The 19,111-nt window shown below is 42.4% G+C and overlaps 1 protein-coding gene and 1 long non-coding RNA gene across 3 annotated transcripts; one reads left to right on the top strand and one right to left on the bottom strand.

The window, feature by feature from the left end:
- The first annotated feature begins 6,942 nt into the window (after positions 1-6,942).
- Gcnt3 (glucosaminyl (N-acetyl) transferase 3, mucin type) lies at positions 6,943-10,305 on the top strand. Of its 2 annotated transcripts, none has more exons than XM_028771353.1 (2): positions 6,943-7,028; positions 8,514-10,136. In XM_028771353.1, exon 2 carries the CDS (start codon positions 8,567-8,569, stop codon positions 9,878-9,880), a length of 1,314 nt encoding a protein of 437 aa, XP_028627186.1. In that variant the 5' UTR covers positions 6,943-7,028; positions 8,514-8,566; the 3' UTR covers positions 9,881-10,136. The 2 variants fall into 2 exon arrangements, with proteins under 2 accessions (XP_028627186.1, XP_028627185.1); XM_028771352.1 differs by having other exon boundaries at positions 6,984-7,249; positions 8,514-10,305.
- LOC114624392 lies at positions 7,963-11,576 on the bottom strand. Its single transcript, XR_003711914.1, has 3 exons — positions 11,457-11,576; positions 9,905-10,098; positions 7,963-9,243 (listed from the first exon to the last, which is right to left on the bottom strand). It is a non-coding gene; the product is annotated as an uncharacterized LOC114624392 (long non-coding RNA).
- Between the last annotated feature and the right edge of the window lie 7,535 nt (positions 11,577-19,111).

The following is a 19,111-nucleotide window of genomic DNA, read 5'->3' as shown; positions in this document are numbered from 1 at the left end:
TTCCTTCCTTCCTTCCTTCCTTCCTTCCTTCCTTCCTTCCTTCCTTCCTTCCTTCCTTCCTCCTTTCTTTCCATAATTTTAATTTACGTGTATGGATATTTTGCTTGAATATATGACTGTGGACTATTTGCATACAGGGCCCACAGAGGTCAGCTGAGGGTGTTTGATCCCCTGGAAAGGGCGGGGGTGTCTTGTAGGTTCTGGGACTTGAAGCGGGGTTCCCTGGAAGATCAGTCAGTGCTCTCAACCACCGAGCCATCACTCCAGTCCCAAGCTTGCACTTTTACATCTTAAAAATTCTGCCTAAAACCAAGTAGATCTCACTGGGTTTGTTAACTACTTCCCTGGGCAGAGATTCTGTTCCAAGACTTTGAGATTGGAATTCAAAACACCCTCCCCACCATCTTCATCATCCTACTGCTCTTAAAAACTCCAGCTCCTGTGTAACTAGAAACACACAGACTTGGTTTTCCTGCTTATCTGGCTTGAGGTACTGCCTCTCTGAGTCACAGGCTTTTCTGTAAAGACAACTGGGACTGCCTTTGCTACCCACGACCCTTGACACCCATGACCCACCCTGCAAACAACCACTTTGTTCTGAAAAGCCTTCCAATTCTATTGCCTATGACTAAGTTCTGAGAGGAAGCAGAAACAAAGACTATAACCTTGAAGCTCACATCTGGCCCAAGCAAATGCCATCACAGCAAAATAAATGTTAAGTGTGATTGCTGATATATAAATGTAGTGCCAATTGGTTAGATCCTGAAGTCAGGGCCCTTTTTGGCTGCTGTTCTGTAGGATCTGTAGTATCTTCTGAACCTCCATGGAGGTTAACACTAAACCTTGCTGTCTTCCTGAATCCCCCATGATGAGCCTGTCTCATTATTTCTGTTCCTTACAACTGGAATTTAGTCTTCCACAGAAACACACTGATTTGTAATTCAGAGCCATCTTCCTGACATATAGACTGAACTTAGGACAGGGAGATAAGAATTTGGGAGTCTGGCTAGGAAGAGTTTCAAAAGCAGCCGCCAAGTGGTAATCGGGGTCGGGAAACTAACCTCCACCCTTAGACTCAGCACGTGTAGCTTTCATTTACGATACTCCAGGTTGGTGAATACTATCATGCTTTAAAAGAAGTTTCTACGTACCTTCATGTCTTCCTGGACCTTGGAAGACCACCTTCAGGCTCATTTAGTTCCAATTTTCAGTCCTCAGAGGGGTGAAGGACCCCAGTGACAGGCTTTTGTGTTGAGATGTGCCTGGGAGTCCATCTGGGAACTGGCCCTTTTTCCTTCTTGCCAGTGTTATTATCATCCCTTCAGAGCCAACATGAAATTACTGAGGGATTCACTGAGCGTCTCTCCTCATCCCTGCAGGCGTCCTGGTCCTTGTCCCCCTGTGTCCCTTTGCACACGTTCTGTCCTCTCTCCTACACCTGCTACAGTCAGCTACAGCTCATCTCTGATCTCATTTTCTCTGGAGGTGTGACAGCAACAGCTTACACCCAGCTCTCTTTCCAGTAGGGTAGGTGAATTCTGGGTCTTTTCCTCACTGTGTATCAATGCTATAGCTTCGTCTAGATCAGCAGTTCTCAACCTTCCTAATGCTGTGTGACTCTTTTAATTCAGTTCCTCATGTTGTGGTGACCCCCAACCATAAAACTGTTTTCATTACTACTTCCTAATCATAATGTTGCTACTTTTATGAAGTGTAATGTAAATATTTGATATTCAGGATATCGGATATGGGGCCCTGTGAAAGGGTCTTTCAACTTCAAAAGGATTGCAACCTACAGGTTGAGAACCATGTGTCTAGACTCACAAATGCTATTTACATCTTTCTTGAATTATTCTGTGAGTAAATTTGGTCTATATGTGCTGATACAGAAGCCAATTTAGTGATAATCTTTACTGAGGGATTGTCAGTGTCAGGTTGTGTCTGTCAAGCTCTTCATATGAGTTATTGTTACAATGGGGGCTGGAGAGATGGCTCAGTGATTAGGAGCACATATTTCTTTTTCAGAGGAACCAAGTTCAGTTCCCAACACCCACATCAGGCATCTTAGAACCAGCTGTAGCTCCAACTACAGGTGACCCGACACCTTTTTCTGGCTGGCTGCTAAGGGCATTTGCTCTCACATGCACATACCCCCACACAGACCTGTATACTTAAAGAAAAAAAAAGTCTCTAGGTGCTGAAGAGGTGGCTCAGCAGTTAAAAGCAGATACTGTTCTGGCAGAGGCCCTGAGTTCAGCTTCCAGCACTCTCACTGTGAAGTTTACAAAACCTGAAACCCCAGGTCTAGGGGTGACTCTGATACTCTCTTTTGGCTTCCTTGGGCATTTACACTCAAGTACACATCACACACACACACACAATATATATATATATATATATATATATATATATATATATATATATATAAAAATTATAAGAAAAAGAAAATCATTTTTTTAAAGACAGGTGTTAATGCTGGTACTCATGGTACAGATGTCACCAAGTCACAGATGGAAGCATTTGCTCCAGGCTGAAACAATCAGAACCAAGATCCAGACCCAGCTTTTCAGCCAAGTCCTATGTTTACTTTTAACTTCTCTGCATGTGGTGTCACTAGCATGCTAACTCCACAAAATATTTTCATAACTGGCTAACATGATTCTCACATATATTTCATAAGTAAGAGTAGCTATTTGGGTTATCTTAAGAATAAAATATTCAAAATATATTCTCTTTATTGACTGAATGATGCAGTATTTTTCTTTTTTCTTTCTTTCTTTCTTTTTTTTTTTTTTGGCGAAAAGGAACTAGAGGAAACTGACTAGCAGAGAAAAGGCATCTAAAAAGATATTGGAGGGGTTTTATAGGCTTACATTTTTGGAGCCAGCTGTTTATGTTTTAATATTTTTTGCCCCAGAGATTTTTATAGGTCAACAATGGAAAGTCATGAGAATAAACCCCAGAAGCTGGCAGAAGACTTACCCATGAAGCCGGGTCAAAGAAAGAAGGGGTGCTGAGAAACCTACACATCTCCATTGCTTTTGGTAAGTTTCCATCTCTGGGAAAGACAAGAAAGTACTGGGAAGTCAAGAAAAAAAAATCTGTTCCTTCGCTGAGAGTAGCAGAAATGTACATTTACAGTCTCCAGACCAGGACTTTCTCCCAGACTTTATTTTGTGATGCTGGCAGCAGGACTGAAAACCAGTCTGGCTTACCAACAGCGTCCTTGCTACGTTCTGCTAGTACAGAGCCAGGCTGAAGGAGAGACTTCCGGTTCTTTTTCTATTTCCGGTTTGAGCATCACCACGTCAACGCCTACTGACCTCTCGAAAGACGTTCATTTTATTTTTGTACTTTCACTATGACCAGTTTACAGGAACGACCCCTGCCGTCTCTAAGAGGTCTGGATCTCAGCCTAGGGCCACCGAGCTTAGAGACCTTAGCTCTGATTAAGCAATGCTCCCTCCCATAGAGCTCTGAGTTTAAGCTTCTAGGGGCTCTACGCAAACTTCAATTTTCGCTATTTTCCATTTCTTGATTTCTCAGCCAAGGAGTGGTAGAGTAATAGCTACTTCCAATGGCTCCTGCCTGTCACCCCATAACAGTTATTACCTAGTTCCTTTATGTTTGGGGTGCTAGTGATTAGACCCAGAACTTCACATATGCTGTACCGCAGATCTGTGTGCTCAACCTCCTAGATAAGTCACTTATATTCAATTGTTTTATTCAGACATTTGCCAGGGGATACGGCTCTTTGCTAGAGACATCTGGGGACGAGACAAATGCCAACAACTCTGAAGAAGACATTTCCCACACCTCACTGCAAAAACCACATCAGAGGTTTTCAGTGAAGCCCAATATCCCCTAGTGCAACCTCTTCTTTAGATTACTAGCACGCAGCTGTCAGATGCAAATAGTAAGAACTACCCTCTGGATGGCTGTGTGTATTTCTGTGACCCACCAGTTTCTACAGCCACCATAAGCAGACAAAAGGGACTCTTGATTTTGGACAAATACGTTTTCCAAATTAGTGTACACTGTACAAAGAGTCTCATTATGTCAGTTCATGTACGTAATGTACTTTGATTATACTCATTTGATTATATTACCCTATCTTTCCCCCCACATTTGCTTTGCCCTCCCATATCCTTAATAGCCTATTGTTACTTTCACAAACCCCCATTCCGGATCTCCTCCCCATGCCAGAGTCCACAGGAGAGTAAACATGCTGTACCTGACTTTATGAGCCTGCTTTTTCTGTTCATCTATTGATGGGCATCTAGGTGGAGTCCTTAATTTGGTTGTTGTAAGTTGTGCTACAATAAACATGAGTCTGCAAGTGTCTCCATGGTAAGCTGAATTTGGTACCTTTGGGTTTATTCTCAGCAATGGTATAGCTGGGTCACATAGTTCCACTTTTAATTTTTTTCTTTTGAGGAATCTGCATACTCATTTCCATAGTGGCTGGACTAATTTACATTCCACTATCAATGTACAAGGGTTCACCAACCCTACCAACATATTCTAGGGTTTCTTATTCTAGCTATGCTGACGGGAGTAAGATTGAATCTCAGTGATTTGCATTTCACTGATAGATAAGGAATGGATACATTTTCTCATGTGTTTATTGGCTATTTGTATTTCTTAATTGGAAAACTGTTACTTTCTTTGTCCACATGTTGATTAGATTATTTATTGTTTAATTTCTTTTTAAAGACTTGTTTTTATTATGTGTATATGTGTGTGTATGAGTTTAAGCCATGTGAGTGCAGGTTACTGTGGAGGACAGAAGAGGGTGCTGGATCCCCTGGAGCCAGAGTTACAGGCAGCGGTGGGTGCTGAGAACCAAACAAAACTCTGGTTCTCTTCAAGGAGTAACAAGTGCTCTTAGTCACTGAGCCACCAGTCCAGCCCCTGGGGGGAAGCTTTTTAAACCTGTCTGTCAATTCTTGGTCTCATTTCTAAAACCTTGAAGTATTGCCCTTTTGTTTCCTCTGGATGTATCAAAGTTTCAGGTCTTCCATGAAGGTTTCTTACCCGTTTTGAGTTGGTTTTTGTACCAGGGGATGGGAGATAATGATCTCATTTAGCTTCCCAGTTTTCCCAGGACCACTTGTGAATGAGGCTGTCTTTCTTCCATGCATATTTTTGGCCATTCTTTATCAAGAATCTGACGACAGTTTCCATGTAGATTTCTTTTGTTTTGTTTTGTTTTGAGACAAGGTCTCTCTATGTAGCCTTGGCTGTACTTAAACTTGCTTTGTAGACCAAGCTGGCTCACCTGCCTCTGCCTCCTGTGTGTTGTGATTAACGATGTGCCCATCACACTGAGCTCAGTGTAGATTTATTCTAAGTCTTCTGTTCCCTTGTACCACTGTCTGTTTTTATGCTAGGAGCATGAGTTTTTGTGACAATGTCTCTGTAGTATACTTTGAAGTCAGGTATTCTGATACTTCTAGTGCTTGCTTTTCTATTTCTCACTTTGGGATTCTTTTGGCCTTTTGTGTTTCCATATACATTTTAGAGGTTCCCCCTCCACATTTCTCTTTAGAATTCCATTCAGATTTAGATGAAGCTTACAAAGAATTTGTAGGTCACTTTTCTAAATCGCAATTTTCTTAATATTCTGTCAAACACGTGAAGCCTTTCTATCTTCAAGTGTCTTTCTTTCTTTAGTGTTAGATCTCAGACAGTCCATATTTAGACGCTACGTTGTCCATATGTCTAGAAATGAGCTCAAGCTGGACTACAGGAGAATTTCTAGATAAAAGCCAGTATTCCTCCAGGACTTGAGAAGCAGGTTCCTATCTGCCAAAAGGAGCCATTTCCCTTACTTCTGGCAGAAGAGGCATATGAAGCTATTGACATAGATCTGTGGCTGCATACGAAAACCCATGCTGGCCTCCAGGATCTCAGTCTCTATTTGTTAAACATTTCAGACTAGCACCCTAGCTCTTCTCTCTCTTTCTCTCTCTCTATCTCTCTCTCTCTCTCCCTCCCTCCCTCCCTCCTTCCTTCCCTCCCTCCCTCCCTCCCTTCTACCCTCCCTCCGTCTCATAAAAATCCTTCTCCTTAACCCTACCATGGAGCCATCATGTCAGCAGTTTTTTACTGTACTCCCTTGCATACATTGGTGCTGAAAACCTAGCATACATTTAGTGCTTCATACTTTCTTTTGTTTGTCTTTTTGAGACAAATTCTCACTATGTAGCCTTGGCTACCTAGAACTCATGCTGTCCTTGAACTCATAGAGATCCACTAGCCTCTGCCTCCTGAGTGCTGGGATTAAAGTCTCCGTCACTACCATGCCCAGCCCATTCTTCCTTTTCATCTTCCAGAGTGTTAGTGTCTTTGGCTAATTAAGCTTTACCCCTAGTTGGATTTGTTTGGTTTTGAGGCTGATTGGTATTGGCTTCCTGACTTTTTCACAGTGAATTGTTGATTTTGTATCTTCCTCCTTAGCAAAGGGTGTTTACTAGATCTAAGTCTCCTAGTGGGGTTTCAGGTCTTATATGTGTAGGCTCATATCACTTGAAAACAAAGGAATTTGCCTCTTTTTCTTTGTATCTTTTTATTTCTTCCTCTTGACTCAGCACTAATTGCTTTCAAGGACAAACTGGTTGTGTATGTGTGTGTATGTGTGACAGAGAGAGAGAGAAAGAGAAAGGGAGAGGGAGAGAGCGAGCCTTGGGTATTGGTGTTATCTCTGCCTCCTGAGATGTCTCTCAGGAGCACAAGGAGTGACATTTTTACTCCCAAAGAAAAGGAGACAGTATATCTGTGATAGCTGTATATTGGGTGTGAGAGGAAAAGGTCGGCACTAACACTGAGTTTCTAGTGAATAGTGTCAGGGCAGGAGAGCATAGGCAGAAACTGAGCTCTTCTGATTGAAATGCTTTACTGCTTTCTCAGATGTGGCCAGCATTGTTCCTGTCTCCTTCACTTCCCAGAATGACTAGTGCTTGAGAATACAGTCCTGAATGGTTTGCTTAAGTTCACTCCCTCTTCTGAGAACAGGAAGTCAGAAGGTGAGTGACAGAGCCACCTGCTGCTCTCTCCTTTGCATAGGTCTAACAGGAGCCTCAGTGAGCTCCTTGGACTTCTTGTGAGCATGAGCACATTAGTCTGGGAGGTAAGAAGGCAAAGGTTGTAGTGTTAATTTGTACCTCTATAGAACCAAACTAGCCTTCACTCCACAGACTTACAACGCTGGAGAAAGTTCCCCTAAGCAGCCAAGAAGGTACCAAAGGTGAGAGCTTTCTTCATTTTTCTTCTTCTTAAATCTTATCCCCAAGAGTTACTACTGACAAGGATATAATTTTATGTTCCCAAAGAGATGAACCAGAGGAAAAGAACCTGATGGAAGGATGTGTTATACTTTTAATTTATTTTTTTGGTGGGGGAGTGGATTTTCTTTCCCTATAAATCTGGTTTCTTTGGTGGTATTCAAGACCTTGTATTATATTTAAAAAGTAGGTGTGGTTTGTGGAATAAGCTCATTCATAGATATACTCAGGAAGACAGAATGGGGAGAAGTCTCCAGTCTTCTAATGTGTGATACTTGAGAAGAGCTCAGCTCCTGTTTTTCTGTCATAAGAAGAGTCTATGATGACTATTTTTTTGTAAAAATTAAATGGGACGGTGTACAGAAATGATCCTAGTTGATAGATAATACTGAATATCCTGTGTGCATAAATCACGCTCACCTCTGTGTAGAGATATATTTTAAATTAGATGTAGCATTTGACTACTGTTAATTTTTGAACAATATTGAATTGCTTTATATGTCTTTTTATTATCATTATCGTTTATTTTCTTTTATTTTTTTGATTCTTTGAGTCAGGGTCTCTCTATGTAGTCCTGAAACTCACTATGTAGACAGATTGGCCTCAAACTCAGAAGTCTGCCTGCCTCTCCTCCTGAGTGTTAGTATTAAAGGTGTGTGCTACCATGTCCAGCTATTTAATATTTCTTTAAGGATATTTTAAAATGAAAGGTTAGCCAGAGACAGGATCTGAGTTTTGAATGATACGGGATGTGAAGAGTCTTAATATAGAGATTAACAAACAGAAGCAAGAAATATTGCTTCCTTTTAAAGGGGCTTGATTCTAGAACTGATGGTAGTCAATTTCATATAATTTGTTTTCAGACCCAGAAATTCTGGACCCCAAATGAAAGTTCATTCTAGGGCAGCAAGGGGTGGGAAGGAGGAAAACGGATGAAGGGTAGATACTTCCTCCAGCTAACTGCACCTTTAACCTCAGGGAGCCCAGCTCCATGTTTCCCTGTCTCCAGAGTAAGGGTAGAACTGGTCCCTGTGGCAGTCTGGCAGCTGCTTTGTAGGGCAGTTTTAAGTCTCCCTCAGCAAGCCTGGTGGATGGGTTCCTTGCCTGGTTTTCACTAAGCTATTTCTCTAGAGAAGAGATCTTTTCTGCCATCAGAAGTCTGGAGTTGAACTTGACATTCCTTGGAACATGTTTAGTTTATAATCAGAGGCTCTTTGTTTTGTTTAGAGAGCCCACCCCCTCCTCTGCTGGGCGAGGCTTGATGGTCCCCACCTGTGAAGATGGTTTCATGGAGGAGGCTCTGTTGGCACTATCATGTGTGGACCCTGGGCTGCTACATGCTGCTGGCCATCATTGCCCTGAAACTGTCCCTCAGATTGAAGTGTGATTTCGATGTCATGGATCTGGACTCAGAGGAATTTCAAAGCCAGTACTGCAGGGATTTCCTGTATAAGACCCTGAAGCTGCCAGCACAGAGTTCCATCAACTGTTCAGGGGTCATTCGAGGGGAGCAGAAAGCAGTGACCCAGGCTCTGCTGAATAACCTGGAAATTAAGAAGAAGCGGCAGCTCTTCACAGAGGCCGACTACCTTAGCATGACAGCAGATTGTGAGTACTTCAAGAACAAGAGGAAGTTTATACAGGTCCCACTGAGCAAAGAAGAGGCCAACTTCCCCATTGCGTACTCAATGGTGGTTCATGAGAAGATTGAGAACTTTGAAAGGTTGCTGCGAGCTGTGTATACCCCTCAGAACATATACTGTGTCCATGTGGATCAGAAGTCTTCAGAAACTTTTAAGCAGGCAGTCAGGGCCATTGTGTCATGCTTCCCAAATGTCTTCATAGCTAGTAAGCTGGTATCAGTGGTCTATGCCTCCTGGTCCAGGGTACAGGCTGACCTAAACTGCATGGAAGACTTGCTCCAGAGCCCCGTGCCATGGAAATACCTCCTGAATACCTGTGGGACAGACTTTCCAATCAAAACCAATGCTGAGATGGTCAAGGCCCTCAAGCTATTGAATGGGCAGAACAGCTTGGAGTCAGAGGTACCACCTCCACATAAAAAATCCCGTTGGAAATATCACTATGAGGTGGCAGATAGATTGCACATGACCAGCAAGAGGAAGACCCCGCCACCTAATAACATAACCATGTTCACTGGGAATGCATACATGGTGGCTTCTCGAGACTTCATTGAACATGTATTAAGTAACTCAAAAGCCCAACAACTGATCGAATGGGTAAAAGACACCTATAGTCCTGATGAGCACCTTTGGGCTACCCTCCAGCGTACCTCATGGATGCCTGGATCAGATCCCTTGCACCGCAAATTTGACCTATCAGACATGAGATCCATTGCAAGATTAACCAAGTGGCAGGACCATGAGGGAGACATTGAGAATGGGGCACCTTATACATCTTGCTCAGGTATCCACCAGAGGGCTGTCTGTGTTTATGGGTCAGGAGACCTGCACTGGATACTTCAGAACCATCACCTCTTGGCCAACAAATTTGACCCAAAGGTGGATGATAATGTTCTTCAGTGTTTAGAAGAGTATTTACGTCACAAAGCCATCTATGGGACTGAACTATGAGACACACTGCAAGATGATTGTTACCTGTGCAGCAGGAAAATGCCAGGACCTACTGGGGCAGTGTGGGGTAGGCAGCTGGGGCTCTAGACTCCATGTATCCCTTAGTTTGAGAGGGCCGCTATTGGACAGTGGGTAAGTAGACCTCTTGCGAGCTGTCTCTGGTGAATATGGCCATTCTCCAGTTCTCTCCCCAACAGGCTTTCTTTGGCTTCACAGAGCTAGAACAAGAAATAGTTTTATTTGGGAAAATAAGGCAGGGGACATGTGGCCAGGGACTCTGGATTTTTGCTGAAGGCTTCCTGTCAGGTTCTCTATAGAGATTTTGTTTCAAATACCCCTGGGGTTGGTCTTGGGAGGTGAACTTTAGTGGAAAAAGCCCTCCTCTTTTGTATTGTTAATTTAAAATAAATAGCTTCTAAACCAAAGCCCTACCTCTACTGTGTTGTCTATGAATCCAGAAATAATCTAAACAGGTAAAATGTGTGAGACATTAACCGTATGTTGAGGACAGTTAGTGTCTAGTGGCTGGTAAGAAAGTCTTCATAGCAAGCTGAGTAGACGGCAAACTTAATCACAGAGCTAGTTCTCTCATTACTGAAAGCTTTCCTAGTTTTGCTTTCATTGGTAAATTCTGAATTTTCCATAAGGGGAAGAACAGAGTGATTAAACTAGTATGCCAATTATGTTCTTAGGAGAAATGCAGCTTCATGGCCAAAGCTTAGCATCCTGTACCAAGCAGCCAATTTCATTGGAGCTTAGTTTAGTTGGGGGTAGAGGCTGCACTGTTAATCATTAGGTTGGGGAGTGAAAGGAAACTGTTTTGCTCACCCAAGATCCCTGAGAATTCTGTGTTTAAACCTTTTGAATCAAAGCTTCTTTATTTCATTATATGACTATCAGGCTCACTATTTCCCTGTGGGAACACAGTAATGTGTGTAAATACATATGTACAAATGCTAAAAATATGTAAATTTACAGGCACACATTCCTCAGTGAAATCACTTTCTCTCTGAAGACCCAGAGCTAATTTTTGGGCCAGTATGTATTCTACTCTGCAACAAGTAAGGGGCACTAAAAACTATAAGCAGAACCTTTAACTATAGTTTAGCTGACTTTCTGTGTCTATGTCCCAAAGAGGAGTTTATGTACAAATTAACTTGTGTAATTTGAATGAGGCTCCCACCAATATGTTAGAATGTTAACAGGTTTCTTCATTTCAATTCTTGATCCAGATAAGGAATTCTCTCTACAGTCAACTTTTATTGTAGCCCTTGTCCCTTTAACAGTTAGTGTGTGATGGGAATTTTTGTTCTTTTTGGTTTTGAGGCAGGGTTTCTCCATATAGCTCTGGCTGTCCTGGAACTCTGTGGATGAGGCAGGCTTCGAACTCAAGAGACCCACCTGCCTCTGCCTCCCCAGTGCTGGGATTAAAGGGATGCATCACCATGCCTAGTGGAATTTCTATTTCAAAGTGAGCAGCTTCCTTTTTAAAAAATATTGGCCCCCGTGGGTAAAGTGCATTGTCACCACAAACTTACCCAACACCACAATACTGAGTCTTTGCTCCCAGCCTTACCTCAGAGGTGACTGTGTCATGAAATCTGTTGTTAGCAGCCCTGTTGTCCTGGCCCTTCCCTGAGGAGGAGAGAAGAGGGGCTGCTGGCCTGTGGGCTGTGTGTACAAACACCTCCCGGAAGACACAGATCCTGAGGAAAGAAGCCAGATTCTTCATGGCCAAGTTTCCCCCAAAGCTTTTGTAATAAATTGAGCTGTAGCTTCCCATAGAAATACATTCAAGGTATTCAAGGGCTGTGACCCTGCCATGTTTTGGAATTTTCCCAACCATTAATTTTTTTTTTTCTAGAAGATATGTTGGGTGGATGAATGTAGTTTGATCAATAGCCATGAGGTCATCAAATCAGAAGGATCACACTTCACCTGGTTTGTTTAGTGTACTTTCAAGGTCACATGGGTAAACCAGCACATCTGTTGGTCTTTCCTTTTTGAGTCGTCCCTGTTTTGTTAACCCTTCTCTGGAAAGGAAGTGTCAGAAACAAATCCAGCTGTTATGCTTGTACCACCTTCCAGGGCTTACGTTTCCTCCTCACTTTGATGTATGGCCATCATTGAGCTGTATTTTAATAACTTTTTGCGGCTCATTCTATCTGCTCTTGGTTTAGTGAATGTTTACTAGGAGAGGAAAGAGCTGTTGTTAACTTTGGGGCATCTAATTTAGATGGAGAGTCAGATATGCTGATTAAAAATGGAGAGACTAGGGCTGGAGAAGTGGCTCAGTGGTTAAGAGCACTGACTGCTCTTCCAGAGTTCAATTCCCAGGAACCACATGGTGGCTCACAACCATCTGTAATGGGATCTGGTGCCCTCTTCTGGTGCCTGAAGACAGCTACAGTGTAGTCATATACAAAAAATAAATAAGTCTTTAAAAAAAATGGAGAGACTAATATCTTACCTGTTGGCCTACTGCTGCTATGTATTCAAATGCTAAATTCTGTACCCCAAGATGTGGTTGCCCCAAGATGAGCGAATTCCCACATACATCAGCTTTTGTTGTGCAAACATTTCTCCTCAATTTAAAGTTAATTTTAAATGGTTAACTAAGTTTAACCAATTAAAATGTATCTCACTCAGCTGGAATTTATTGCAAAGGTAGAATAAGTTATGATTCTTCATAAATCTTGATGTGCTGACAACCAATAAAATAATTCATTCCACACATGTGAACTGAGTTATTGGTGCTTCCCACACCTTGTGATTAATTTTTTTATTACATTTATTCATTTGTGCATGGAGGGAGGCATGGCAGGAAACACTCATGGGATGGCTTGGGTGTGGTGGTCAGGGAACTGTTTAGAGGAGTAGGCGGTCTCCTTCCACCATGTTCATTCCAGGACTGAACTCAGGTTACCAGGCTTTGTTGCAAGACCTTGCTGACCCCACACATTGTTATTGACACCAGGAATACAATAGTCTCAAAATGTGAAAATTCCCACACTCACATTATTATTAAAAGTGCCAAGTGCTAGAAAGGAATTGAAGGGGATGATGAAGACCTCGGGAGAGTAGGGTGCAGCGTTCGAGGATGGTTTATATTATAAGGTGGTCAAGGAGGTCCTTGGTGGAAACACCACTTTCTAGTAGAGGTTTGAAGGAGGCTAGGGAACAATCCATGGAGATTAATGAAAGAACATTCTAGGCAAGAGGAGAGACTTGCAAAGCCTTGCAGCAGGAATGTGCATACCAAATTTTAGAACATCAAGGAAGCTAGTTTGCATAGAAAGGATGGAAGACCAGTTGGATACCTACTAAAGAAAAAGTTATTATCAGCTTAGCAATTGTGAAGCCCTATCTATTTGGTCTCTGGTGAGTGTCTCCTGGCTACATCAGAGTTTCAGTGAGGGACTGTGGATACTAGTTGGGACTGTGGGCATGTCTGTAGGAGTTGATTCAGTTAATTGGTGTGGGAAGACACAATCTAATCTAGTGTCAGTGGCACCATTCTTTGAGCAGGAGGTCCTGAGCCATACAAGAATGGAGAGACTTCTGGACTCCTAGAACTCAGGAGGCAGGGGCAGGAAGATAAAGTGGTGTGATAAAGAGCAGTGTCTGTGGTGTGAGGAGGCGAGAACCTGACTGAAGGTGATTTGAAGAGAACGTTGGAGCAAAACTGGATTCAAAGAATATAGATAAATTACTTGAGGAGTTTTAAGCCAAGGAGCAGGGGGAATCCTCCATTAACTGACGTTGTCTTGAACTTTAGAAAAGTGATCCTGTATTTTTGTGTTGATAAGGAAGAGCCAATCAGAACAAACATATGGGAATCCTGGAGAGGCTTATTAGAGTGCCACAGGTTTGAGGGAGAAAGGGATGGCTAGTGAACAGGATGAAAGCTTTATCTTCACTGGAGCAATGGCCAAGGCCCCCAGTAGGACTGGAGGCAAAGTGGGTAGACTCAGCCGTGGGTAGATGGGCAGATATGGTAGAATTAACAGAATAGATCCCCACCTCTGTGTATTTTTATGTGTGGGCTCTCCACGAATGTGAAGAACAAAACACTAGAGGTCTTCCTCAGTTACTCCCCACCTTCCTTTTTTTGAGACAGAATATCTCACTGAACATGGAGCTTGCCAATTTCACTAGTCTGGCTAGCCAGCAACGCCCACGGAATCCTCCTGTTTCTGGTTCCCTGGGATTATGGGTGTATGCCAGGTTCTTATGCTTTCCAGGTAGGCACTTTACTGACTTGAGCCATCTTCCTAGCTACTTCTGCTCATTAACATATCATCTGAGGTACAACATACATATAGAAAAGTACAAAATGCTCATACATGGCTGAAGAAGTTTTACAAAGTAAACACACCTATACAAGTAGAATCCAGATCATAGAACCTAACATGACCCACATCCCAGGGTGTCTCTGTACCCTTTCCGTAGTGAAATCACTACACCATTTTACTTTCCTATCAACAGGGTACCAATTGCTTTACAGTCTCATCAACATGTCCAATATTCTGCCTGGCAGTGCTAGAAGAGAACAGAAAAAGGTATCAGATGCCCTGAAGCTGGAGTTAAAAGTGGTAGTGAGTCACCTGATATGGGTGCTGGGAATTAACTCAAGTTCTCTGTAGAAACAGGACATGCTCTTAAACACTGGGCAACCCTCTTTAGCCCAAAAGTATAGTTTTAAAGGCAATTTCTCCTGGATTCAAATTTCAGGAGCTCCATAGGCTTAGAGTCAAAGAATATTCGGTACAGAGTACACAGCGATCCAAGGAGCTAAGCCCATTTGATTCTTTCAGCATGTTGCAAGCTGCTGCACCTTTTGTAAAGCAAGACACCTTGCTTACCCTAAATCTCAGGAAGATTCCATTCACCTATGTACTCAGAAAAATAAACCATTTTATTATATCATGCAAAAAAATATAGATATACGAGTTTTTACCGAAGTAGAGGCATTTTTAGAATGGATTGACAAAATCAATTTACCCTGGAGTCCCTTAGAATCTAACAGTAGCAGACAGCAAGCAGTTATGTAGACTATATCACAACATAGAATATATGTTGTGATATTAACATAATGTGGTCAGAGAATAAGCAAGCCCTAATTATTTTTTTTTGAGTATTTCAGCTTTGTCCTTTGCATTTTTTATCCACAAAGAACATTAAATGGCTCTGTGATGGATAGGAATGCAGAAGCTGGGGAGATGGCTCAGCGAGGATCATATTTTGAATAGAGGCAGATAGATCCAGTGAAAGACTTTATCTCAAGGGAACACAGTGGAGAGTACTGGAGTAGGCCATCTGAACTCCTCTGGCTTCTGCATGAACATGTACTGGGGCACACACCCATACTCCAACTGAGTGGGGATGCACACAGCATCTCCAGCACTTAGGTGGCAGAGGCAGGTGAGTTTTGTGAGTTTACTTGCGAAGTTTTAGACCAGCCTAGGCAATCTACACAGGGACATAGATCTTCCCTCAAAGGATAAATGAAAGAAAGGAAAGAAGGAAAAGTGAAAGAAGAAAGCAAGCTAGCCAAGTGACTAAATATTTCCATGTCTAGATTTCAAGGCCTCCTATAACCTACTGACTCTCCAGTGTAAAAAAATGAAGTGTTTTCTACTTCTCGTTGTCATGTATTTTGATCTCACTGAATCCACATTTCTTTATTACGCTGCAAATGGTCTCCTTAGCTGAGACACATGTTTATATACAAAGTATGTATATGCCTGTGTAGTTTCCCATATACCTAAACATTTACGATTTTCAGAATGTGTTAATGACAAATTGTGAACACTAGGATTAAGGACTATTAAGAGATGAAGTATTTACCACTGTGGTGGTTTGAATGAGAATGGCCCCCATAGGCTGATACATTTGAATGCTTAGAAGTTCCCAGTTAGCAGAACTGTTTGGGAAGAATTAGGAGGTGTGGCCTAGTTGGAGGAGGGTATGTCACTGGGGGTGGGCTTTGAGGATTCAAAAGTCCACAGCCAGGCTCAGTCTTGCTGCTCTCTCCCCCATCCCCCTGGCTGCTGGTTGTATATTAGGATGTAAAACCCTCAGCTACTGCTCCAATGACATGTCTATCTAGTCCCTGCCATGGTGGTTATGGACTCACCCTCTAAAAGCAAGCACCTAACTATTATTTATTTACTTATTCTCTCTCTCTCTCTCTCTCTCTCTCTCTCTCTCTCTCTCTCTCTCCCCACCTCTCCCTCCTCCTCCTCCTTTAAGGAAATTGCCTTGATCAATCATAATGTTTTTTCATAACAATAACTAAGATATCACCTCTGACTCAAGGAAGATGACCACAGATATCAACCAATCACTCAGCTGTTATTAAATCCACAGAAAAGGCAATTCTTTGTCTATTGGTTGGATCTTAAGTACCATGCATCTAGATAATTACATGATCCCAAAAAGCACAGCTTTCTTTCTCTCCTGAAAGCACACAAGCTAATTGTTTTCCTCTTGTGCACTGATGAAACTGAACTTCAGTCCCTCAAGCCTAGTCTTGTGCAAGCTCTTGGGTGACCCTTTCCTCTAATTCCAGGAGATCCCCTATTAACACTATGGGAAGATTAAATGCCACAGGGCTGGCAAGATGGCTCTATAGCTAAAAGCACTTGCTGCCAAACCTGACAGCGTATGCTTGATCCCTCACATTGTAGAAGAAAACAGACTTCCACAAGTTGTCCTCTAACCTGTAAATGCGACTTCACAGGTGACCTCCACACCAAAGAAAAATGTAGTAACAAAATATACACTACACTACAGAGCAAGTGTTGGTCACATGATGTGTAGTGTATGAAAACAATTATAACTAATGTACATCTGCCAAGGCAAAAGCAGATGTGTATTGTGACTAAGACCTACACAAGAATTCCACCAACTGATGAAATGCAGAACTCATGCTGGGCATTCCATTCCAGTTAGCTGTCCATTTACTCTAGTGACCTGAAATAAAAATGTGTCCTCTCAGAGGCCACTCACCCAGCTTCTGAGCAAAACGTAAAAGTACAGATCATATCACCACACACAGCTCTAGGTAGAAGAGAAATCTGGATTGAACTATACTATACATTTATTCTCGTTGCCTTAACCTGTGTGCCTCCTCATAAGAAGCTACTAAACAATTAGGAAAGGCCTGAAGAGACCTCAGGAGGTACAGTGCTTGTTGCCTAATAAGCATGAGGACCCACTTGACTCCAAAATCCACTTAACAAGTTAGCTGTGGTAAAGTACACCTGTAATCTCAGCACTAGAAGAGTAGACAGGAGGAATTTCAGGACTTGCTGGCCACCCAGTCTATTCACTACATGGCAAGTCTCAGGTCCCAGTGAGAATCTTCTTTCTTCTTCTTTCTTCTTCTTCTTTTCTTCTTCTTCTTCTTCTTCTTCTTCTTCTTCTTCTTCTTCTTCTTCTTCTTCTTCTTCTTCTTCTTTCTTCCTCTCCCTTCCCCTTCCCTTCCCCCTCCCCCTCTCTCTCTTTTCAAATGTGGGCACTGTGGATAAAACTCTGATCCTCAGGAAGGACATTTTAACACATTTATGAAAAGCTATTTTGCTCAATAGTTCTGCCAACTTAGTATACCTCTCAGTAGAGGAAAAAATAATGACCCTTTTGCTATGGAGGCGTCCTCTCTGTTCTTCTCAAACAAAAGAATTCAATTGAGACTGTTTTCTCTTTTTTTGTGTGTGCAAGGTAATGCTTGCGTGGGTGTGTGCATCCACATGGAGGCCAGAGGCTAGCATCAAGATGTCTTCCTCAATTCTTCATTTTTGAGAGTATCTTATTGAACCTGGAGCTTGCTTCTCTGGTAAGACTGGCTGGTCAGCAAGTTCCAGGAATCCTATGTCTAACCAGGGTTGGGATTACAGGTACCTTTTGAGGGGCTTTTGTGTGGGTTCTAAGGATCCAAACTTTTGGTCCTCCTTTTGAGCAGAAACAAATTACTTGCTGAGCCATCTTCATAGTCTGAGTTGCACAAGTTTAAGCAGAAGTTCTAGTAAAGCAAGCACTCCAGGGTGCTGGGGTGGGCAGGTTCTGCACTCTGAATTTTAAAGCTGTATGAAACACTTAAGTTTACATTCATGAATATTCCTGTGGTGGTTTGAATATGCTTGCCCAGGAAGCGGCACTATTAGGAGGTGTGGCCTTGTTGGAGGAAGTGTGTCACTGTAGGGACTTTAAGACCCCCCTCCTAGCCACGTGGGAGTCAGTCTTCTGAGCAAGATGTAGAACTCTCAGCTCCTTGTTCAGTGCCATGCCTGCATGGATGCTGCCACAGTTCCTGATAATGGACTGAACCTCTGAACCTGTAAGCTAACCCCAATTAAATGCCGCCCTTTATAAGAGTTGCTGTGGCCATGGTGTCTCTTCACAGCAAAGGAAACTCTAAGACAATTCCCAAACCATGGTAGGCCAGATCTCCCCTATAGGGTATATTTTTCATGATCCTACAAAGGGAATGTGTCAAAACAACATAGGGGGCAGGCAAGATGGCTCAGCCACAAAATGCCTAACCATCTGTATATTTAATCTCCAGAATCCACATAAGGAAGGAAGGAGAAAACAGACATCCTAAGTTTTTCCTCCACATCTATGCTATGACATACATCTGCCCTTGATGCCCTCAATTACACAGACAACATCAACAATAAAGTCTTTAAAAAAGCAAAAAAAAAAAAAGTCAATTATGATGGAGACAGTCTTTTTTAGGATGTGACTCCTTTATTAGGTCACATGTTCCACTTAAGTTTTATTGGTAAAGCAGGAATTTTATCTGCAGCTTTAAGAATGCTTAACATTGTGTCAGGTGCAGCTATAGCTCTCTTGGTGACCTGTCTGCCTTGTCTGATCTCTGGACAAGCTGTCAGTTTTGGCTATTGTCTCAGTCAAAACAACAGCATTAAACAAAACAAAACTAATGCCTACGATAAAAGCTGGGGCCAGGGTTTTTACACCAGCTTGTCAGGCTGTGCAGGACAAGGGGTGCCTGTCTTCTAGGTCCCTTTCCCCATCTCTACTCATTCTAATTCTCATCCTGATGTGTTAGCTCAAGTAGCATGGGAATGCCAGATGTTCACTTTTACTGTTAAGGGCTAGGTCTTTAAGGGAGGTCTGAACAAGCCAACACCAAATCCATCCCTCAGTTACCTGGTATCTATCTGATCTCTCAAGGGTCTAAATAGCCATGTTCTTCATTGT

The sequence above is a fragment of the Grammomys surdaster genome, unplaced genomic scaffold (assembly GCF_004785775.1).
Source record: "Grammomys surdaster isolate TR1022 unplaced genomic scaffold, NIH_TR_1.0 206, whole genome shotgun sequence".
Taxonomy (NCBI): domain Eukaryota; kingdom Metazoa; phylum Chordata; class Mammalia; order Rodentia; family Muridae; genus Grammomys; species Grammomys surdaster.
The sequence above is the reverse complement of the archived record's forward strand: the minus strand, read 5'-3'. Positions and strand labels throughout refer to the sequence as shown.

What these genes read in the sequence shown, in the direction of transcription:
- Gcnt3 (XM_028771352.1), top strand. Translation starts at nt 8,567, where the DNA reads ATGGTTTCATGGAGGAGGCTCTGTTGGCACTATCATGTGTGGACCCTG.